At 46.3% G+C, this 24189-nt stretch overlaps 1 protein-coding gene across 1 annotated transcript in view; it reads left to right on the plus strand.

The window, feature by feature from the left end:
- LOC144480721 (uncharacterized) overlaps window positions 1-21608 on the plus strand; it is a 61982-nt gene extending 40374 nt beyond the window's left edge. The window contains 5 exon segments of the mRNA XM_078200312.1: window positions 7335-7376; window positions 7545-8159; window positions 16537-16901; window positions 16903-17224; window positions 20895-21608. Of these exon segments, the coding sequence (XP_078056438.1) occupies window positions 7335-7376; window positions 7545-8159; window positions 16537-16901; window positions 16903-17224; window positions 20895-21398 (1848 nt within the window). The 3' untranslated portion in view covers window positions 21399-21608.
- Window positions 21609-24189: the final 2581 nt, after the last annotated feature.

Raw genomic sequence — 24189 nt, forward strand, 5'->3', positions numbered from 1 at the left:
GAATATAAAACAGTGAACATTATCCCCCCCAGACCCGAACATAAAACAGTGAACATTATCCCCCCCAGACCCAAATATAAAACAGTGAACATTATCCCCCAGACCCAAATATAAAACAATGAACATTATCCCCCCAGACCCGAATATAAAACAGTGAACATTATCCCCCCCAGACCCAAATATAAAACAATGAACATTATCCCCCCAGACCCGAATATAAAACAGTGAACATTATCCCCCCCAGACCCGAATATAAAACAGTGAACATTATCCCCCCCAGACCCGAATATAAAACAGTGAACATTATCCCCCAGACCCAAATATAAAACAATGAACATTCTCCCCCCAGACCCAAATATAAAACAATGAACATTCTCCCCCCAGACCCGAATATAAAACAGTGAACATTATCCCCCCCCAGACCCCAATATATAAGTGAACATTCTCCCCCCAGACACGAATATAAAACAGTGAACATTATACCCCAGACCTGAATGTAAAACAGTGAACATTATCCCCAGACCTGAATGTAAAACAGAGAACATTATCCCCCCCAGACCCGAATATAAAACAATGACCATTATTCCCCCCAGACCCGAATATGAAACAGTGAATATTATCGCCCAGATCCAAATATAAAACAGTGAACATTATCCCCCAGACCCGAATATAAAACAGTGAACATTATCCCCCAGACCCGAATATAAAACAGTGAACATTACCCCCCGCAGACCCGAATATAAAACAGTGAACATTCTCCCCCCCACACTTGAATACAAAATTGTCCTGATGGATTCAGACAGCATCGTCACAATATTCCAAATGTGTTTTTTCCAGGAATAGATTCAGCGGCTGCATCACTGGAGGCCAGAGATACTCTCCTCAAACTCGGCTCATGTGAGGAATCCCTCCAATGAGGCTCAGGAATGCTGCAACCAGAGTCACGTGACCACCAAGTATGTAACTGAACAAACTACCGCAACGTTGAAGATGTGTTTCAGTGTGAAATGATTTGTTTAACCTGTTGCTTCAGATTTGAGAGAAATCTTCCCTTTCTGGGGTAATTTGACCTTGACCCAGGCACTTTTCAGATCTGAAAGTGATGGCCTTTAGCACAATCACAAGGCTGCACAATACAGAGGGAACACTAATCTGTTTCATTCTGCAACTATGTCGTGGTTACACGAGTGATACTTTCCACTAATTAGCTGCCAGCACCATGCAGACGCGACGACAACGGATGAATGAACACCGCTCGACAATCACCAGGCAAGACTGTTCTCTTCCTGTGGGGGAGCACTTCAGCGGTCACGGGCATTCAGCCTCTGATCTTCGGGTAAACGTTCTCCAAGGCGGCCTTCACGACACACGACAGTGCAGAGTCGCTGAGCAGAAACTGATAGCCAAGTTCCGCACATGAGGACGGCCTAAACCGGGAACTTGGGTTTATGTCTCACTATCAGTAACCCCCACAGCTTGCCTGGACTTGCAAAATCTCACTGGCTGTCCTGTCTGGAGACAATACACATCTCTTTAACCTGTGCTTTATGCTCCCTCCACTCACACTGTCTGTATCTTTAAGCCTGGTTGGTTGTAGAGATTCGCATTCTAATCAGTATTCTGTAACTTGATTTTGTGTCTCTGTGCCCTGTTTGAGAGCAGATTTCCACTCCATTTGACGAAGGAGTAGCGCTCCAAAAGCTAATTGTATTTGCTACCAAATAAACCTGTTGGACTTTAACCTGGTGTTGTTAAATCTCTTACTATGAATATCTTTGCCAGTGCAGTGCCGGGTCCTGTTGAGAGTTCCTGAATTTTAAAAAATCACAGATGGTGCTTTTAAAAAGGGACACAGCAGCCCTGAAAATCAGTGACATCTCAGAATATTAAACTTCAGCCAGTTGTAGCGATTGTTAATGTCAGCAGAAACAAACCAAATATTGTCAGACTATCAATCCTGGATGTGACTAACAGCTGCAGTAACTGCAAAATCCAACTCCTGCAGGCAATTGTGAACTTACAGATGTGTCAGCAAGTGGGATGACCGAGTGTATCCCTTCCCACACACAGAGCAGGTGAATGGCCTCTCCCCAGTGTGGGTGAGCTCATGTAAATGCAGGCTGCCAGACTGAGTGAATCCCTTCCCACACATGAAGCAAGTGAATGGTCTCTCCCCAGTGTGAGTGTGTTGATGTGCAGTGAGGATTGATAACTGCCTGTAACTCTTTCCACAGTATGTGCAAATAAATGGCTTCTCCTCAGTGTGAATTCGCTGATGTGACAGGAGGCCGGATGAATTGGTGAATTCCCTCCCACATGTGGAACAGGTGAACGGCCTTTCCCCAGTGTGAACTCGCTTGTGTGCACTGAGGTTGGATGAAGACCTGAACCTCTTTCCACAGGAAGTGCAGCTGAACGGTCTCTCCTCTGTGTGAACTCGCTGGTGCGACAGCAGGTTAGATGACAGAGTGAATCTCTTACCACACACAGAACAGGTGAATGGCTTCTCTCCAGTGTGAATTCGCTGGTGTGACCAAAGACCGGATGGCCCAGCAAAATCCTTCCCACACAAGGAGCCGGTGAACGATCTCTCCCCAGTGTGAACTCGCTGATGTGCACTGAGGTTGGATGAACATGAGAACCGCTTTCCACAGGTGGAGCAGCTGAACGGCCTCTCCTCAGTGTGGCTTTGCTGGTGTAATAGCAGGTGGGATGAGGTAGTGAATCCTTTCCCACACACAGCACAGATGAATGGCCTCTCTCCAGTGTGACTGTGTCTATGGTTTTCCAGCAAGAACGGATAATTGAATCCTTTACCACAATCATCACATTTCCATGATTTCTCCATTTTCCCAGCCCCAATGTGACCGTGTCGATGGGTTTCCAACCGGGATGGATAATTGAATCCTTGACCACAATCCTCACATTTCCACGGTTTGTCCACGGTGCTGGTGTCCTTCTGTCTCTCCAGGTTGGATGATTAGTTGAAGCCTCATCCACATACAGACCATCTGTATGGTTTCTCCCCACTGTGAATGGTGTGATGTTTTTCAGGCTGTGTAACTGGTTAAAGCTCTATCCACAGTCAGTTCACTGGAGCGCTCTCACTTGGGTGTGTGTGTCTCAGTTCTTTTTCTGTCACATTCAATTTTGAAATTTTCTCCCACTGACAAAACAGGGAATGATTTTTCCCTCCACTGTCAAAAGCAATCATATTTAGGTCATGATGAATCGAATGGCTCTGTCAGACTTTGATCTGAAGTTTAGTTTGAGTTTCCTGTCTGTGAATCCTCCTCATCAAGTTCCCTGCAAAAAGTTTTAAAAAACTAATTCAGAATAGACAATTTCAGTTTCCACGAAACATTTCTCCATCTCATTTTATCTTGAGCTGTAATCCCCATCCCACACACTCTCTCTTGTCCCTGAGCTGAAATCAAACTCATTGCCCCATCTCCACTCTGAGCCCAGCTCCCTCTCCCTCCAGCTGGATTCAGTCCTCCAGACCATGTGCAGATTGAGAGTACAATCAAGGAGTCAATTATTTTCCTTCCAAGTCAGGGACGTGCAGCCCCACTGACTCTGTTGTTACCACAATAGTCACATGTGCTCTGCTCACCAATGAAACACCACAGTGACCATTAACATGGGCCTGTTCCGAGGAAAGGCTCCATTTTATTTGTGCCACAACAGCAGGGGAATTACCTCCTGCACAGACACAAAGGTATCATCAGTCACAGAAAATAATTGCAGCTGGTGTCTCAAACCTCATTTTACCATTTGCTCCCAGACATTCTCAATTCAATTTTGAAATGCAAACTGAATTCTGGCATTATGGGGTAAATTAAAACACATTTTAATGGTCATTTTCAGAATGACTATTCCCGAGAATTAATTCCCAAGTCAGTAAATTAAAATTCTCATCAGCAATGTAGGCAGCACAGTGGTTAGCACTGCTGCCTCACAGCTCCAGGGACCTGGGTTCGATTCCCAACTGGGGTTACTGTCCTTGTGTAGTCTGCCCGTTCTCCCCATGTCTGTGTGGGTTTTCTCCAGATGCTCCGGTTTCCTCCCATCGTCCAAAGATATGCCAGTTAGGTGCATTGGCTATGCTAAATTGCCACTTAGTGTCCTGGGATGAGTAAATTAGAGGGATTAGCAGGTTACATATGTGGGGTTACCGGAACAGGGCCGAGGTGGGATTGTTGTCAGTGCAGACTCGCTGGGCCTAATAACTTCCTTCAGCACTGTAGGGATTCTATGAAATACATTGGGAGAATTGCTGTTTTAATGGGTATTTTCACAAATGCTATAAAATGATTTTTCAAAACAAATTAATATTTTCTTCAACAGATGATTAATAAATAAAAAGTATTTAATAAAACAACCACCCAGTGTGGGGTTCAGGATTCTAACTCAGGGTTTCTGAGCTCCAGGAACCACAAACTGAACCAGCCGGGAATTGTCTCCACAAAACTTCCCCAACTCCCTCCCGGGAAAAAGCTGCAAACCCGGGAGCTGCAGCTTTTTACTGGGGGTGTTGGGGCCTCCAGCGGGTGTTTGTGAATCCTCCCCGCCCACCTCCCAGGGTTTCCTTCCTTCCCAGAGATCAGAGTCCTCATTGATTTGAGGCCAAAGTGTAACCTCTTATTTATTGTCCCCCTCCCCCATCCTCTGATGTGAACCATCCTCCAGTGGCTGAGCCAGGATGGGGCCGTTAACCTGGGCCTGTTCCCGGGAGGGATGGAGGGAGAAGCTCCGCAGCTGCAAACCAGGGAGCTGACAATGATTCTGAAGGGTTTGCGGATCCACAAAGTGTTTCCAAATCCTCCCAGCCACCGCCTAACGCTGACTCCGCTTCTCCGGGACAAACAAGCGCCAAGGACAGCAATGACACTGCGCATGCTCCACATCACAATGCCCGGGGACTGATTGACGGCAGCTCCGGGCCAATAGGAAGAGGGGGGCGGGACTGGAGGACCGAGCAGGAGTGGCTGGTCCTCCAACCAATCGGAGTGAATGAGGGGCGGGGCCTGAAGCATGCACAGTGCGGGTAATGGCGACGGGCAGATGGACGGTTTTAGTTTGGAAGCGAGATCAATACGAGGTAGAGGGCGGCGTGCGGGGAATGATAAATGTGGCGGGTGGGTGGAGAGACTTTGTAAACATGTTGTTCAAACCCAAACCCCCGAAATGAACTTCCCGGTCCCCCCCTTTGATCGGAGAGGGAAGCCCTGATGTCACAATGGAATGGGTGAGGGTGTGACGTCACAATGGAATGGGTGAGAGTGTGACATCACAATGGAATGGGTGAGTGTGTGACGTCACAATGGAATGGGTGAGGGTTCCAGATGAGCTGAGACTGGGCTGGAGTCGGGCGATGGCACTGACATGTGGCCCGGTGGCACAGTGGTTAGTGCAGCTGCCTAACAGCGCCAGGGACCCGGGTTCAATTTCAGCCTCGGGCCGCTGTCTGTGCAGAGTTTCCACATTCTCCCCGTGTCTGTGTGGGTTTCCTCCGGGTGTTCCGGTTTCCTTCCACAGTCCAAAGATGTGCCAGTTAGACGGATTGGCCATGATAAATTGCCACTTGGTATCAGGGGGATTAACGGGTAAATATGTGGATAGGGCCTGGATGGGATTGTTGTCGGTGCAGGCTCGATGGGCTGAATGGCCTCCTTCTACACTGTATTTTATTATTCATTATTATTAATTAATTGCTATTCTGATTTACAGCTGTTTCTGAGTTTTAACTGTATCCTCTATTGTGAACACCAAGGCAAAATACTTGTTCAATTCATCTCCCAGCTCCTTATTTTTCATTAGCAATTTCTGGACTTACTTTCTATTAGACAGTTAAGAAATGAGGTCGAGCAAGTGACTGAAGTGTCAGTCAGGGAGCACTATTGGGAGCACCAATAGTTTCAAAATAGTTCTGGAAAAAAATAGGACAGGTCCACAGGTCAAGGCCCTAAACTGGAGCAGGGCCACTTTTGTGGGCATTAGGCAGGATCTAGCAGATGTCGATTAGGTGAGTTTGTTTGAAGGGAAAGGAATGACTGGCAATTGGGAGGTTTTGAAAGTGTGATATCAAGAGTCCAGGGGCAGTATATTCCTGTTAAGATGAAGGGAAAGAATGGTAAATTTAGGGATCTCTGTCAGAAAAGGGACATTGAGGCTCTGGTCAGGTAAAAGAAGGAAGCAGACTTTGGGTTTCGGCAATCGGGGACAAGTGAATCACTCTGACTGGAAAAAGTGTAAGAAAATACTGAAGAGGGAAATCAGGAGGACAAAAAGAGGGTATGATATGGATCTGGCAGGTAAGATTAAAGAAAATTCCAAGAGGTTCTATAGCTATATTAAGAGTAAAAGGGTGGCTAGAGAGAGAATAGGTCCCCTTAAAAATCAGTATGGCCATCTGTGTGTGGAGCCACAGGAGATGGGTGAGATTTTTAATGAATACTTCTCCTCTGTGTTTACTGCGGAGAGCACCATGGGTGCTAAAGAAATAAGGGAAACAAGTGGTGATGTCTTGGGCACACGCACGTTACTTGGGAGGTGGTATCTGCAGCCTTATAAAAGCAAATTACTGCGGATGCTGGAATCTGAAACCAAGAGAGAAAATGCTGGAAAATCTCAGCAGGTCCAGCAGCATCTGTAAGGAGAGAAAAGAGCTGATGTTTCTTGTCTCGATGACCCTTTGTCAAAGCTCTGAAACATCAGTTCTTTTCTCTCCATACAGATGCTGCCAGACCTGCTGAGAATGGGGAGAGAGTGTGTGGGATGGAGATTTACAGCTTTTGGGAAATGAGAGAGGAAAGAATGTTCCATAGAAATTGTCTGTTCTGAATTTCTATTCTGTACTGACACTGATGACTTTTGTAAACTCATTTTACAGGATATTGAAAGAGGAATCACAGGCTGAAATCTCAAACTTCACGTCTCGATCAGACAGAGTCATATTCCTTGGGACCTCAATATCATCGGACTTTAAATCCAGAAGGAGAAATGATTGTCCAGTCTGTCAATTTGAAAAGATTTGAAATGTCAGTGAGTGAAAAAGCATCAACACACTGTCACACTTGAGTGAGTGTGTTCCAATGCACTGACTAAAGAGCTTTAACCAGTTACACAGTCTGAATAAACATCACACCATTCACAGCGGGTCGAGACTGTAATCTTGTTCTGTGTGTGGACGAAGTTTCAACTAATTGTCCACCCAAGAGAGAGGCAAGGATACCTGCACCATGGAGAAACCATGGAAATGTGTGGACTGTGGGAAGGGATACAGATACCCATCCCTGCTGGAAGATCATCGGCGCAGCCACACTGGGGAGAAGCCGTTCACCTGCCCTCAGTGTGGGAAGGGATTTACTCGGGTATCCAACCTGCAATCACACCAGCTACGTCACACTGGGGAGAGGCCATTCATCTGCTCTCAGTGTGGGGAGGGATTCACTCGGTCATCCAACCTGCAGTCACACCAGCGAGTTCACACTGGGAAGAGGCCATTCACCTGTTCTCAATGTGGGCAGGGATTCATTCAGTCATCCAGCCTCCTGACACATCAGCGAGTTCACACTGGGGAGAGGCCATTCACCTGCTCTCAGTGTGGGAAGGGATTCACTCGATCATCCCACCTGCAGAGACACCAGCGAGTTCACACTGGGGAGAGGCCGTTCACTTGCTCTCAGTGTGGGGAGGGATTCACTCGGTTATTCAGCCTGCAGAGACACCAACGAGTTCACACTGGGGAGAGGCCATTCAACTGTTCTCAGTGTGGGAAGGGATTCACAAACTCATCCAACCTGCGGACGCACGAACGAGTTCACACTGGGGAGAGACCGTTCATCTGCTCTCAGTGTGGGCAAGAATTCACTCAGTCAGCCGACCTGCAGAGACACCAGCTACGTCACACAGGGGAGAGGCCGTTCACCTGCTCTCAGTGTGGGAAGGGATTCATTCGTTCATCCCACCTGCGGATACACCAGCGAGTTCACACTGGGGAGAGACCATTCATCTGCTCTCAGTGTGGGAAGGGATTTACGAACTCATCTGACCTGCAGACACACCAGCGAGTTCACACAGGGGAGAGGCCATTCACCTGCTCTCAGTGTGGAAAGCGTTTCAGAGTTTCATCGGAGCTACTGAGACACCAGCAAGTTCACGAGTGATGACAGTGGTTGGATTCTGCTGTTATTGTTTCTGCTCTCAGTTGCATCCAGGCTTGCATTTTGTTCATTCTCACAGTTGATCAATGGGAAGGGTCAGAGGGTTTCTTTGTGCTGGACAGGCTGGTCTCAGCCTCCAGTGGGCTGATGCTCTTTGAGTCTTTTTGTGAATACCTGGTTTCAAATGTCACAAGGATCACAGAGTGACAGGGTGTTAGGAAGTTTAGAGATATTTAGTCAGAAGAAAACAGAGGTTGGCAGTGCAAAGGTACCTTTCTGAATGGAGGGCTGTGACAAGTGACGTTCCTCAGGGATCAGTGCTGGGTCTTTTGCTGTTTGTAATATATGTAAATGATTTGGAGGAAAATGTAACTGGTTTTATTGGTAAGTTTGTGGACGACACAAAGGTTAGTGGAATTGCGGATAGCGATGGGGACCGGCAGAGGATACAGCAGGACATAGATCAGTTGGAGACTTGGGCGAAGAGATGGCAGATTAAGTTTAATCTGGACAAATGTGAGGTAATGCATTTTGGAAGGTCTAATACAGATGGGATATGTACAGTAAATGGCAGAACCCTTAAGAGTATTGATAGGCAGAAGGATCCAGGTGTACAGGTACACAGGTCATTGAAAGTGGCAATGCAGGTGGGGAAGATAGTCAAGAAGGCATACGGCATGCTTGCCTTCATCGGCCGGGGCATTGAGTTTAAAAATTGGCAAGTCATGTTGCAGCTTTATAGAACCTTAGTTAGACCGCACTTGGAATCTAGTGTTCAATTCTGGTCACGACACTACCAGAAGGATGTGGAGGCTTTGGAGAGGGTACGGAAAATATTTATCAGGATGTTGCCTGGTGTGGAGGGCATTAGCTATGAGGAGAAGTTGGAGAAACTTGGTTTGTTCTCACTGGAACAACGGAGGTTGAGGGGCGCAACCTGATAGAAGTCTACAAGATTATGAGGGGCATGGACAGAGTGGATAATCAGAAGCTTTTTCCCAGGGTGGAAGAGTCAATTACTAGGGAGACAGGTTTAAGGTGCGAGGGGCAAGGTTTAAAGGAGATGTACGAGGCAGGTTCTTTACACAGAGGGTGGTGGGTGCCTGGAACTCGTTGCCGGGGAAGGTAGTGGAAGCAGATACGATAGTGACTTTAAGATGTGTCTTGACAAATATATGAATAGCATAGGAATAGAGGGATATGGTCCCCGGAAAGGTAGGGGTTTTTAGTTCAGACGGGCAGCATGGTTGCTACAGGCTTGGAGGGCCAAAGGGCTTGTTTCTGTGCTGTAATTTTATCGAGAATAGAATAGAATCCCTCCAGTACAGAAGGAGGCCATTCGGCCCATCGAGCCTGTTCCGACCACAATCCCACCCAGGCCCTACTCCCGTAAACTCACATTTACCCTGCTAATCCCCCTGACACTCGGATCAATTTAGTATGGCCAATCAACCTAACCTGCACATCTTTGAACATTTATTGGTGAAACTAACAATGCAATAACACGAAGGGCCGATAGTTAACAGTGCTATAAAACAGGTGGATGTAATCGTCAACAGAGCCCAATTCCCTAAACCTTTCTCATATAGACTTTCACCCGTGCCCTCCTGGCGACCCCACAACATCTCCATCTCCCGTGGTCCAGCGCCACATCAACGCGTCCCCCCAGGATGCACATCAGAACTGGAGGCAGCCAGCTGCACTCCGCACCCATTTGCCTGTGATGCCCCTGGCAGGCGTCTGCTGGAGAGCTGGGACCTAGAGGGGTCCAGCCGTCTTCCTGGTGATATGGATGTATCCTTGCCTTGCCGTTCACCCTGCTGCTCTTGAGATGCACCGGTGTCAGGAAAGGGGGAGTCGGAAAGCCCTGCATCCCATCGGCTGGAATCCCCCGGGTGGAAGGACCCAGCACCGTCCCCAGGCCCCCCTCCTCCCTCGAGGCGCCAATGGACCCTGGGTCACTCCATGGGACGGTGAAGCTGACTCGGGGGAGGGAGTGGTGATTGGGAAATTCTGCAGCGGTGCTGATTGAGGAGGGGGTTAGCGGGGGGGGGAGCTGGTGATCGGGGAAACTTTGCAGGGGTGGCGATCGGGGAGGGGGCGAGAGGGGGAACTCTGCAGGGATGCTGACTGGGGGGAGGGGTTGGTGATTTGAGGGAAACGCTACAGATGAGGAGATTGGTGGGGTGATTTCTGTGGGGAGGGGGGGATGTCCACTGAAGATGGAAACTGGGAGGATGGAGCGCCTGCACAATGACACCCTCCAGATCAGCAGCTGGCTTCCCCAGCAAGTTTAGGTTCCTCCCCTTCCTCCTGCAGTGAGGATTATATTGTGACTGTTTTTGACTAAGTGCCACAAGATTGTGTTTTTTAATCTGCCCAAGAAACGAGTTTGAAACTTTTCTCACTCATTCAGCACTTCGAATTTTTTTCATGAAATTCCACCCGATGTCTTTTGGTTCTAAACCAATGGAAACAGACATGCATTTTATCAAAACCTCTCAAAAGTTTGAATATCACTATTAAATCTTTCCTTAACCTTTCCTGCTCTGTAGAGTGCAATTCCAGCTTCTCTAATCTCTCCATATGGATTATCCATCCTGAGGTCCCTCGTATCACAGATGCCCATCTTCAGCCAATTCGATTCACTTCAAGGGATATCAATAAGCAGCTGAAGGCAATGGATAAGGAAAAATCCAAACTGTCCAACTGCCCTCCAATGTCTCGAGTCTCGATCATCAGCAAAATGATGGAAGATGTTGTTGCCAACGGTGCGATCAAGCAGCATTTATACAGCAATAACCTGCTCACTGATGCTCATTTTGGGTTCCACCGAGGACCACTCACCTCCTGCCTCATTTACAGCCTTTGTCCAAACATGGACAAAAGAGTTGAACTGGGTGATGTTGGAGTGATTGCCATTGACATCAAGGCAGCATTTGACTGTGCGTGGCATCAAGCAACCCTATTAACATTGAAGTCAATGGGAATCAGGGGGAAACTCTCCACCGGCGAGAGCCACATCCCGCACAGAGGAGGATGATCGCGGTTGTTGGAGGCCAATCATCTCAGCCCCAGGGTAGTGTCCGAGGCCCATCCATCCTCAGTTGCTCCACCAATGACCCTCCCCCCCCATCATAAAGTCGAAAGCGGAGCTGTTCATTGATAATTGCAGTCCTCATGACTGAGAATGATACCAGGGATGAGGATTTTGTTTTATTCTTTCAGGGGATGTGAATGTGACTGGCAAGGCCAACATTCATTGCGCATCACTAATTGCCCTTGTGAAGAAAGTGAGCCACTTTCTTGAATCGCTGCAATCCATCTGGTGTAGGTATACCCACAACGCTGTTAGGGAGTTCCAGGAATTTGATGCAGTGACAGAGAAGGAATGGTGATTGATTTTCAAGTCAGAATGGTGTGTGATGAGGAGTACAATTTGCAGATGGTGGCATTCCCATACGCTGGCTGCACTTGTTTTTCAAGTGGTAGAAGTTAGGGTTTGGAACGTGCTGTGAAAACAGCCTTGGTGATTTCTTGCAGTGCATCTAATATGTGGGATACACTGCCACCACTGTGGGCTAATGGTGGAGAGTGAATGTTTAAGGTGGTATTTGAGATGCTGATCAGGTGAGCTACTTTGTCCTGGATAGGATCTACAAAATTGTTGCAGATACACTCATCCAGGTAGGGAATATTCCCCCTTACTCCTGATTTATACCTTGTGAATCATGGCAAGCCTTTGGGGAGTCATTAAGTGAGGAACCTGCCACAAAACTCCCAACCTCTGATCTGCTCTTGTAACCTCAGTATTTAAATGACTGGTCAATGGTAACCCCAAAGTTATTGCTGGTGGGGCATTCACTGATGGTAATGCCATTGAATATCAAGGGAAGATGGTTAGATTTTCTTGTTGGAAATAGATATTTCCTGATAATTATGTGGTGTCAATATGAATTGACAACCTGAATATTGTCCTGGTCCTGCGCTGCATGCGGGCAGCTTCAGTATTCAGAGTTGTGAATGGTAATATACACTGCAATCATCAGTGAACATTCCCGTTTCCCACCCTATGGTGGGGAGATGGTAATTAATGAAGCCGCTGAAAATGATTAGGCCCAGGAGACATGAGGAACAACAAAATATATTTATATAGCACCTTAAAGTAATAAAACATCCAGGGAGCATTGTAAAATAAAGTTTGTGGTGGGAGATACAGGAAGGATATCAGAGGTAGGTTCTTTACGCAGAGAGTGGTTGGGGTGTGGAATGGACTGCCTGCAGTGATCGTGGAGTCAGACACTTTAGGAACATTTAAGCGGTTATTGGAAAGGCACATGGAGCACACCAGGATGATAGGGAGTGGGATAGCTTGATCTTGGTTTCAGATAAAGCTCGGCACAACATTGTGGGCCGAAGGGCCTGTTCTGTGCTGTACTGTTCTATGTTCTATGTTCTAAAGTATGATATTGAGCCACAAAGAAGATATTAGGTTAGATGACCAAAAGTTTGGTCAAAGTGGTCGATTTTAAGGGGTGTGTTAAAGGAGTAAAGCGAGGTGGAGAGTTGGAGACGTGTAGGGATGGTATTCCAGAGGTTGGAGCCTAAGCAACTGAAGGTAGAGCTTGCAATGGTGAAGCAAGGTCAGGGACAAACTAAAGACCAGAATTAGAGCAGTGTAGTATATTGAGGGTTGTGGGGCTTATAGGAGATTATAGATATTGGGACAGGCAAGGTCATGGAGTGATTTGAAACCAAGGATGAGAATTTTAATATTAAGTTGTTGCTTTACTGGGTGGATCATCGTGCACAAGGGTGATAGTGGAATAACACAATGTGAGTTTAAACATGGCCAGCAGAGTTTTAGATGAACCTTGCAGTGACCCTTGCAGTGATGACTGACCTCCAACAACCACAGCCATCCTCGTCTGTGCCTGGTATATCCCCAACCGGTGGAGAGCCACAGTCAGAGCATCCAAAAGATCACTAATGGGTGTGACTGCTATGGTGTGTCAGCAGCTTGGGTGAACAAGTGAATCCTTTCCCACACACTGAGCAGGTGAATGGTCTCAGTTTGGAAACGAAGGGAAAATAACATTTCAGGCAGAAGCTTCCAATCTGGTAGTTTTTATGAGAAATCGCTGAAAGTGAGTGGGAATTATCAGGGTCTCTTCCCCAGTGTGAATTCCCTAATGTTCCAGTAGGTTGTTTGGTCATCAGGTGAGAAGGAGCAGCGCGCTGAAAGCTCGTGATTCGAAATAAACCTGTTGGACTTTAACCAGGTGTTGTGAGACGTCTTACTGGGCCCATCCCAGTCCAACACCGGCATCTCCACATCATATGCACCAACACCAAACATATCAATGTTGTTACGATCCTCATGGTCACCTTATAATAAACAAATTCCCACAAATCCCAATGGAATAAACAAAGACAATGTTTCATTTTAAAAAATTTTTACTTTAAAAATTAATCTAAAATTAACATCACTGAATCATGCATTAAGAAACAGTATTTGAATAGACAGGATAAATTAAACTTTAAAACGCTCAGACAATAAAAACAGGTTCCACAAAATCACAAACATTCCCCCCTCAGTATATTTGGCTCTAATTCCAGTTCCAGAGTCCACAACTCTCTGTATTTCCCAGGGGGGGAAAGAAAGTGTTTTGCTCACAGATGTTGTCCAGAGGAGGAGGTTTGAGTCTGTGTGTGAAGTTTGAGTCTGTGGTGAAGTTTGAGTCTGTGTGTGAAGTTTGAGTCTGTGGTGAAGTTTGAGTCTGTGTGTGAAGTTTGAGTCTGTGTGTGAAGTTTGAGTCTGTGGTGAAGTTTGAGTCTGTGTGTGAAGTTTGAGTCTGTGGTGAAGTTTGAGTCTGTGTGTGAAGTTTGAGTCTGTGGTGAAGTTTGAGTCTGTGTGTGAAGTTTGAGTCTGCGTGTGAAGTTTGAGTCTGTGGTGAAGTTTGAGTCTGTGTGTGAAGTTTGAGTCTGTGGTGAAGTTTGAGTCTGTGTGTGAAGTTTGAGTCTGTGGTGAAGTTTGAGTCTGTGTGAAGTTTGAGTCTGTGGTGAAGTTTGAGTCTGTGGTGAAGTTTGAGTCTGTGTGTGAAGTTTGAGTCTGTGGTGAAGTTTGAATCTGTGTGTGAAGTTTGAGTCTGTGTGTGAAGTTTGAGTCTGTGGTGAAGTTGGAGTCTGTGGTGAAGTTTGAGTCTGTGGTGAAGCTACAAACAGAAGCTGTTCTGTTTCAAATCAAACTGCGGGACTTGGAAGAAAATGATGGGAAGAGATTTTGCAAAGTCCCCTCCCCCACTCCCTCAGCTGGCAGACCAGCGCGCAGGCGCAGAGAGCGCTGCTGAGTTGAGCTGTCCGGAGCAGGCGCAGAGAGCGCTGCTGAGCCGAGCTGTCCGGAGCAGGCGCAGTGCGGCTGCCGCCAGTGGTCGCTCTCGATCTCTTTTTGGAGCCGCAGCCGCCGTAGAGAGAGGGGGGAGGGGGAGATCACCGAGCGGCTTCTCGCTCTGGCCGGAGCCGCCAGCCGGTTGCCTGGAAACCTTGGCTGGAGGAGGTGCAGGAGGAGGGGAATGGGTGGGGGCGGGGCTCCCGTGTCCGCGCGCCCGGGCCTGCGCACTGAAACCACAGGACGTCACCGCGGAGCAGACTTATTCTTATTGGCTAATTCACGCGAGGTTCCATTGTGACGTCACAATGCGGAAGTTGGCCAATGAGGTTCAGAGTGAAACTTACTGTTCCCCCTCCTTTTGGGGAGCTGCCTCCTTTACTTTGGCCTGACTTAATCTGAGTTTGTTTATTTGGTTTGACCTAAAAAGAGGGCAACATCTGGGAGGAAATCAATGTTTCTCCCTTTCCATTTCCTTTCTCATTCTGGGGGAAATTGGGGACTTGCAGCAACTGATGGGAAAGGAAGTGAATCCAGGGAGACTGCAGACTCTGAAAACGTTATAGACGAACATCGGAATTAGGAGCAAGATTAGGCCCAGGTATCTTTTTCTTTCTCTCACAAGACATTGACATCCTTTAGCTCCCTCACTTTGACATGTTTATATATCTGGCTAATAGGATGGCCTCTTACCCAATGTTCATAATTCAAGGGGGAGTTTTCTCAGGAGAGGGCTAACATTTTAATGAACAGTAAATTTGTATGGGAGAGAGATGTGTTTAATGTAGTTACATGGTATATACTATGTTATTTACGATTCCCTATTTCTTGTCTTAAAATATATAGCAGTATATCAACATTATCTATTTTCAGTGATGGAAACGTTACAACATAGAATAGGCAACTCAGATCCATGCCAACTCTCTGTGGAGCAATTCAGTCAGTCCCATTCCCTCTCTGTATCCCCATTCCCCTGTGTTTCACATCACAATGGAATGGATGAGAGTTCCAAAGGAGCTGAGACTGGAGTAGAGTTGACCAATGGCACTGAGGTGGAAATAGGCGGTCTTGATGATGATGTGGCAATGTGGCTGGAAGCTCAACTTGGGGTGAAATATTTTACCATGGTTGTGAACAGTTTGCTTCAGCCTCAGACAGTTGCCAGGAAGAGGGAGAGAGTTGCTGGCGAGGGAGTGGAGTTTGTAGTGGGGACTGAAGACAATGGGTTCAGTCTTCCCAATGTTTATATGAAAGAAATTTCTGTTCTTTTAGTACTGGACGTCAGACAAGTCAGGGTGGTGTGTGAGTTGGAGGGGAACTTGAAGGTGATGGTGTTCCCATCTAGTTGCTACCCTGGTCCTTCTAGGTGGGTGGAGGTTGAGGGTTTGGGAAACTTTCTGTCAAAGTTCTAATTGAGTTGTCAATGTACAAAATCCCTCTCCTTCACCCTGACCTCTCCTACTTCTCTCTGTCTTCTCTCTCTGTGTCCAGAGTCTTGTGTCCAGACCGTGTGGCAGATTTCCTGCCCTGAAGGATATCAGTGAACCCGCTGGGTTTTTATGACAATCCAGCAGTTTTCATGATCACTTTTTCCGAGTGCCAGCCCCACAAATGACCAGATTCATTCAGCTCAATTTCACAAACTGCCTTTGTGTTTTTGTGGGTTCTCTCTCACTTCCTTTTTTCTGTTTTAAATCAATTTCACAGGGTTTAGAAGAGGAGGATTTGCAGTTGGGAAACTGAAACCAAATATATCAAAACCTGATGGAGTTAGCCAATTTATTGTAACCTGAATATCATTGTGTTTTGAACATGGAAGGAAATAGCACCGTTCACAGTGAAGAGAAACTGTACACGTGTTCTGTGTGTGGACAAGACTTTAACCAATCATCCAGCCTTTCGGAACATAATTGCAGTCGCAACAGGGAGAAGCTGTGGAAATGTGGGGACTGTGGGAAGGGATTCGATTACCCTTCCCAGCTGGAGATTCATTGGCGCAGTCACAGTGGGGAGAGACCATTCACCTGCTCCCAGTGTGGGAGGGGATTCACTCAGTCAAACAGCTTACATATACACCAGAGAACTCACACTGAAGAGAGACCATTCAACTGCTCCCAGTGTGGGAAAGGATTTAGTGCCTCATCCCATCTGCTGAAACATCAGCGAATCCACACTGGGGAAAGGCCGTTCACCTGGTCCCAGTGTGGGAAGGGATTCACTCAGTCTTCCAACCTCGCATTACACCAGCGAATTCACACTGGGGAGAGGCCATTCACTTGCTCCCAGTGTGGGAAGAGATTTGCTCAGTCAGCCACCCTCTTCACACACCAGTGGATTCACACTGATGAGACCTTTTAAATGTCCAGACTGTGGGAAATGCTTTAAAAATTCTGTAAATCTGCATTACCATCAACGTGTTCACACTGATGAGAAACCATTCAGGTGCTCTCACTGTGGGACTGGGTTCAAGCAATCATCTCAACTCACTGTACACCAGCGCACTCACACTGGGGAGAGACCGTTCACCTGCTCCCAATGTGGGAATGGATTTGCTCACTCATCCACTCTGCTGACACACCAGCGAATTCACACCGGGGAGAAGCCATTCACTTGTTCCAAGTGTGGAAAGGGATTCAGTCAGTCATCCAATCTGCTGAGACACCAGCGAGTTCACAAGTAACTGTTGTGATTGGATTTTGTTGTTTTCGTGTTCAGACTGAACCATGTACCTTTGGGTCTGTTTCTGCTGAATTGTAAAGTGACTCCAGCTCTGTTATAGGTGTTGATATAATTGGTCTTAGAAGGGGTGGATTTGGGGTCAGGAAACTTGCACAAAACATCAGATCAGGATTGGATGGAATTGCACAATGTATCGTAACCTGAACAGCAGAGAATTTTGAACATGGAAGGAAATAGCACCGTTTTAATTATCTAAAAGTCGCGAGATTTGAGGAAGATTCCAGTAGATTGCAAAGTAGCAAATGTAACTCCTTTATTCAAAAAAGGAGGGAGGCAAAAAGGAAACTAAAGGCCACTTAATCTAAAACCTGATGTAGGGAAAATATTAAAGCTTTATTAAAGATATCATGAGAATGAGAAAAATTCAGACATAAGGAGTCAGCACGGTTTGAGAAAGGGAAATCATATTCAACCTATTTATTGGAGTTCTTTGAAGGAGTCACATATACTTTGGATAAAGGGGGTCGGTTCGCTCAGTTGGCCGGGTGGCTGGTTTGTGATGCACAGCGACACCAACAGCACAGTTTCAATTCTCGTGCCAACCAAGGGGCATTCTAGGATGAGAGGTCATAGCCTTAGGATAAGGGGCAGCAAAGTTAAAACAGAGTTGAGGAGAAACTGCTTCTCCCAAAGGGTTGTGAATCTGTGGAATTCGCTGTCCCAAAGGGTGGTGGATGCTGGGACAGTGAGTAAATTTAAGGAGGAGTTAGACAGATTTTTAATTGGTAATGGGGTTGAAGGGTTGTGGGGAGAAGGCAGGAAAATGGGGATGAGGAGCTTATCAGCCATGATCGAATGGCGGAATAGACTCGATTGGCCAAATGGTCTAATTCTGCTCCTATATCTAATGAATTTATGATCCTCAGGTTAAGTGACCACCAGTGAGCTCTCCCTCTCAAGGGGACATCTGGGAGATGGTGACTTTATATATTGGATAATGGGGCAGCAAAGGTGAATGTACTGTACTTTGATTTGCAAAATGCATTTCATAATCTGCCACATCAAAGCTTAATGTGGAAAATAGAATCTCACAGTGTGGGGGTAATATGGCATGGAAAGAAGATTGGCGAGCTAACGGGAAACAGAGTTGGCAACACATGGATCTTTATCTGGTTGGCAGGATGTGACGAGTGGTGTGCCAAAGCGATCAGAACTGGAACCTCTACTTTTAACAATTTATATAAATGACTTGGATGCAAGCATGGTCGCTAAATTTGCTGAGGACACAAAGGTAGAAAAGTAAGTTGTGAAGAGGATGTAAGGAGGCTACAAAGGGATGTAGATAAGTTCAGCTAGTGGGCAAAGATTTGGCAAATGGAGTATAACGTGGGCAAATGTGGAATTATCAATTTTGGCAGGAATTCCTGCCAAATTTAAAAAAAAACATTAAATGGTGAGAGATTGCAGAGCTCTGAGATTCAGAGGTGTCCAAATACATGAATCACAAAAGGCTGGAATGCAGGTACAGCAAGTAATGAGGAAAGTTAATAGAATGTCATTGTTTATTGTGAGGAAATTGGTTACAAAAGGAGTGAGTTTATGTTTCAGTCATACAGGACACTGGTGAGACCACATCTGGAGTGTTGTTAAAGTATTGAACTCCTTATTTAAGGAAAATGTAAATGCATTGGAAGCAGTTCAGAGAATGTCTACCAGACTAATACCAGAAATTGGCAGGTTGTCTTATGAGGAAAGATTGGAGAATCTGGGCTTGTAGCCACTGGAGTTTAGAAGAGTAAGAGGGGCCTTGATTGAAACCTTTTACGTTTCTGAGGGCTATTGACTGGGTTGATGTGGAAAGGATTTTTTTTTCTTGTGGGAGAATCTTGAACAAGGAGACACTGTTTAAAAATGTGTTTCAGACAGAGATAGGGAGAAGTGTTTTCTCTCAGAGGATCATGGATCTTTGGAACTCTCTTCCTCAAAAGGCCGAGGAAGAAGAATCTTGGAATATTTTGAAGAAGAGCAAGGTGGTCTCCTGATTAACAAGGAGATGGAAGATTATTGGTGAGGGTAGTGGGCAGGAATGTTGGGTTGAGGTTACAATCAGATCAGCCACGATCCTATTGAATGGCGGAACAGGCTTGAGGGGCCGAGTGGCCTCCTTCTGTTCTTAATTATTATGTTCGAATGGGTCTGTTTCCATTGCTGTTAATAAACAACAGTCCATTTATAGGTGTTAATATTGTGGATAATAGTCAAATAAATTGACTTTGTGTTAAACACATGGCCTTTTTAATATCTTCAACACAGGTTCATCCAATGATTGGCCGTGGTAAAATTGACCTTAGTGTCAGTGGTAATAGCAGGGCCAGTAAATGGGGTTACAGGAATAGGGCCTGGGTGGGATTGTGGTTGGTGCAGACTGGATGGGCTGAATGGCCTCCTTCTGCACTGTAGGGATTCTATGATTCTAGTCTTGTAATAGAATATTGTAACTATGTTAATATACTTCCAGGCATTGTTATTCCGATAGAGAAGGAGACAATATCAACTTCTCATAGAGCAATCCAGTCAGACCCATTGCCCCTCCATCTACCCATTCTCCTGCAAGAATATTTCCTTCAAGTGCGCATCCAATTTCAGTTTGAAATCTTTAATTGTTTTCACTGCCACAAGATCCGTGGGCACCCAGTTCCAGATCATGATCACTCGCTGCACCCACCATATCTCCAACCAAGTAATGAGTGCTGCATATTACACACATTTGAACAGGAAGTGATGAGCATGGATTCATTAACCAACATGAATTGGCACCTTTAGGAGAATTGGGAGGGTGTATAGTGGGATATAGCAGGGTAAGAATAGTGGGGAAAAGTAAAGAATTTTCTATAAAAACTGGAATTGTCTTTTCTGAATTTCTAAGTTGCACTGACAGTGATGAATTTTGGAAATTCGTGTTACAGGATATCAGAAGAGGATTTCCAGACAGAAATCTCAAAACAAACACTCATGGTGATCTGACAGATTAACTCCATTCATCGGGACCTGGACAACATCCGCCTTTGGCATCTACAAAGAGAAATATTTGTCTGTTCTTCTGCTTCAAGAGATTTCAACCATAAATGTGATTGGAAAAGCAAGAACACATCTTGAAAAGACAGCACCAGTCACATTGGGGTGAGACCGTTCGGGTGTTTTGTTGTGGATGAGGCTTTAGCTGACTGTCAAACTGGGAGAGACACATGGACACCAGCACCATGGAGAAGCCGTGGAAATGTGGAGACTGTGGTAAAGGATTCAATTTCTCACACCAACTGGAAACTCATCGATGTAATCACACTGGGGAGAGGCCGTTCATTTGTTTGGAGTGTGGGAAGGGATTTGCTCATTCATCCTCCCTGCAGACACACAAACGAGTTCACACAGGGGAGTGGCCATTCACCTGCCCCGAGTGCGGGAAAGGATTCACAAGTTCATCCCACCTGGAGACACACAAGCGAGTTCACAGCGGGGAGAAGCCATTCACCTGCTCCGATTGTGGGAAGAGATTCAGTGAATCATCCAACTTGCTGATGCACCAGCGAGGTCACACCGGGGAGAAATGGTTCACGTGTTCAGAGTGTGGGAAGGGATTCACTCAGTTATCCCACCTGCAGACACACGAGCGAGTTCACACCGGGGAGAGGCCATTCATCTGCCCTGAGTGTGGGAAAGGATTCAGTAATTCATCCAACCTGCAGAGACACCAGCGAATTCACAGCAGGGAGAGACTGTTCAGCTGCTCCGAGTGTGGGAAGGGATTCACTGATTCATCCTATCTGCTGATACATCAGCGAGTTCACACTGGGGAGAGGCCGTTCATCTGCCCTGAGTGTGGGAAGCGTTTCCCTTATGCATCAAATCTGCAGAGACACCGACGATTGCACACTGGGGAGAGACCATTCACCTGCTCCTATTGTGGGAAAACATTCACTCAGTCATCCCACCTGCAGATACATCAGCGGGTTCACACCGGAGAGAGACCATTCACCTGCTCTCAGTGTGGGAAAGGATTCAGTAATTCATCCAACCTGCGGACACACCAGCGAGTTCACACTGGGGAGAGACCAGACTCCCGTTCCACATGTGAGAAGGATACAATCGATCATCTAATTGGCTGACACACCGGCGAGTTCAGCAGTGATTATTGGGATTGGATTCTGCTGCTGTTGCTGCTGTTAATGACATCCAAGCCTGAACTCTGTTCATTCTGATAGTTTGGGTTTGTTTCTGTTGATGTTTATAATCTCTATAACTGGACTGGATGTTTAATATTCTGGAACTTGGCTTGTTTTACCTTGTGACCCTTACTCTTCTAATAAAGTATCTTTCTTTGGTCTATAGCAAATAGTGATTTACTTGTAATTTTTTTCAACTGAGTCAGAGCAGAGGAATAACCTCTCCCCAGTGTGAATCTGCTGGTGTACTGCGAGGTGAGATAATCGCCTGAACTCAGTCCTAAAGTGAGAGCACCTGAACGGTCTCTCGTCAGTGTGGACAAGTTGATAGGATATCACTTCCCTGGAACTTTTACAGCTCTTCTCGTAATCTGGGCAATTAACAAAATCACTCAAGTGTGAACACGTTTGTGTGTCATATGGTGGGATGACTGAATGAATCCCTTTCCATCTCTGCAGCGTTTGAACAATCTCCCCCCAGTGTGAATATGTCAGTGAGACAACAGATTGGCTGATGGAGTGAAATCAGTCCAATACACAGAGCCGGTGAACGGCCTCTCCCCGGTGCATGATGAGCTTCCAGCTCAGACAGGTAACTGAATCCCTCATCACTGTCCTCACTCTTCCATGGTTCCTCCCCGGGATGTTTATATTTGTAGCTCCTGAGGCCAGATGATCAACTGAAGCTGCGTCCACACAGAGAACAGTTTCATCTACTGTGAACAATGCTTTTTCCTTCAATGTTTAAAATCCGAATGATAATCAAGTTACCGTTAACTGGGCAGCTCCGTCAGATCCTGATGTGATGTTTGTTCGAAGAGTCCTGACTGCAAATCCTCCGCTTCTAAAACTCTGTGACACTGAATTTAAAAGAAAAAAAATGTGAGAGAGAACCCACAAAAACACAAAGGCAGGTTGTGAAATTGAGCGGAATGAATCTGGTAATTTCTGGGGCCGGCACTAGGAAAAAGTGACCATGAAAATTCTGGAGTGTCATTAAAAACCCAAGTGATTCACTGATGTCCTGCAGGGAAGGGATTGAATGTCACCCATTCAATAGGATCATGGCTGATCTGACATTCCTCATGTCCACTTTCTTGCCCTTTTCCCGTAACCCTTGATTTCCTTATTGATCAAAAATATACACAAGGGCTTTGCCCCCACAGCTCTCTGTGGCACGGACTTGCAAAGACTCTCAACCCTCTGGGAGAAGAAATTGCTCCTGATCTCAGTCTTAAATTGGCACCTTTTATTCTGAGACTGTGCCCTCTGGTCCCAGACTCTCCCATGAGAGGAAACATCCGCTCAGCATTTACCTTGTCAAGTCCCTTAAGAATCCAATATGCTTCAATGAGATCACCTCTCATTCTTCTAAATTCCAATGAGGAGAGGCCCAACCTGTTTAAACTTTCCTCATAAAACAATCCCTCCATAACGGGGATAATCCAAGTGAATCTACTGTAAACTGCCTCCAATGAAATAATATTTTTCCTGAAATAAGGAGACCAAAACTGCTCACAGTCCTCCAGATATGGTCTCGCCAGTACCTTGTACAGTTGCAGCAAGACTTCCCTACTCATATACTCCAACCACAGTGGCACTGCAGTTAGCACTGCTGCTTCACAGCGCCAGAGACTCGGGTTCAATTCCTGGCTTGGGTCACTGTCTGTGTGGAGTTTGCACATTCTCCCCGGTTCTGCGTGGGTTTCCTCCGGGTGCTCCGGTTTCCTCCCACAGTCCAAAGATGTGCAGGTTAGGTGAACTGGTCATGCTAAATTCTCCCTCAGTGTACCTGAACAGGCGCCGGAGTGTGGCGACTAGTGGATTTTCACAGTAACATCATTGCATTGTTAATGTAAGCCTACTTGTGACAAATAAATAAACTTTACTTTACTTGAAATAAGGGCCAACATTCTATTAGGCTTCCTGATTACCAACTGCACCTGTGTGCTGGGTTTCTGTGTTTTGTGCAGAAGTCCCCCAAGTCCTGTTGTGTTGCAGCTTTACAGTCTTTTCCCCATTTAAATAATACTCCCCTGCTCTCCCTTCCAAAATGAACTGTTTCACATTTTCCAACATTATCATAGAGTCTCTACAGTGCAGAAGGAGGACATTCAACCCATGGGTCGCACCAATTCTCTCACATAGTATCTTACCCAGAGCCTCTCCCCCACCCTATCCCCATACCCTCACACATTTACCATGGCTAATCCATCTAACCTACATGTCTTGGGACACGAAGGGAAATGGCTAACCCACTTAATCTGCACATCTCTGGACTGTGGGAGAAAACCAGAGCATCTGGAGGAAACCCACACAGAGGAAAGCTGCTGGATTATCAAAGAACAAAGAACAAAGAACAATACAGCACAGGAATAGGCCCTTCGGCCCTCCAAGCCCGCGCCGCTCCCCGGTCCAGGATTGAATCCTGAATCCAGGATCCCCGCCCAATTTTCCAGCCTATCTACATACCAATATCCTATCCACCGAGCTGTCCCTCACAGCTACGATGCTTTGTTCATCACAACCTATTAACTCACCCCCACCCCCCCATTCCAGACCATGTGATCTCCAGGGAGAGGCGAAAACCCAGAGTGAAAACCCCAGGGCCAATATGGGGAAAACAAATCTGGGAAATTCCTCTCCGACCCCCTGAGGCGATCGAAACGAGTCCAGGAGATCACACTGGCGAGTCGATGACCCAGTGATATTGTCGCTAGACTATTAATCCAGA

The sequence above is a fragment of the Mustelus asterias genome, chromosome 30, assembly GCF_964213995.1.
Source record: "Mustelus asterias chromosome 30, sMusAst1.hap1.1, whole genome shotgun sequence".
NCBI lineage: Eukaryota > Metazoa > Chordata > Chondrichthyes > Carcharhiniformes > Triakidae > Mustelus > Mustelus asterias.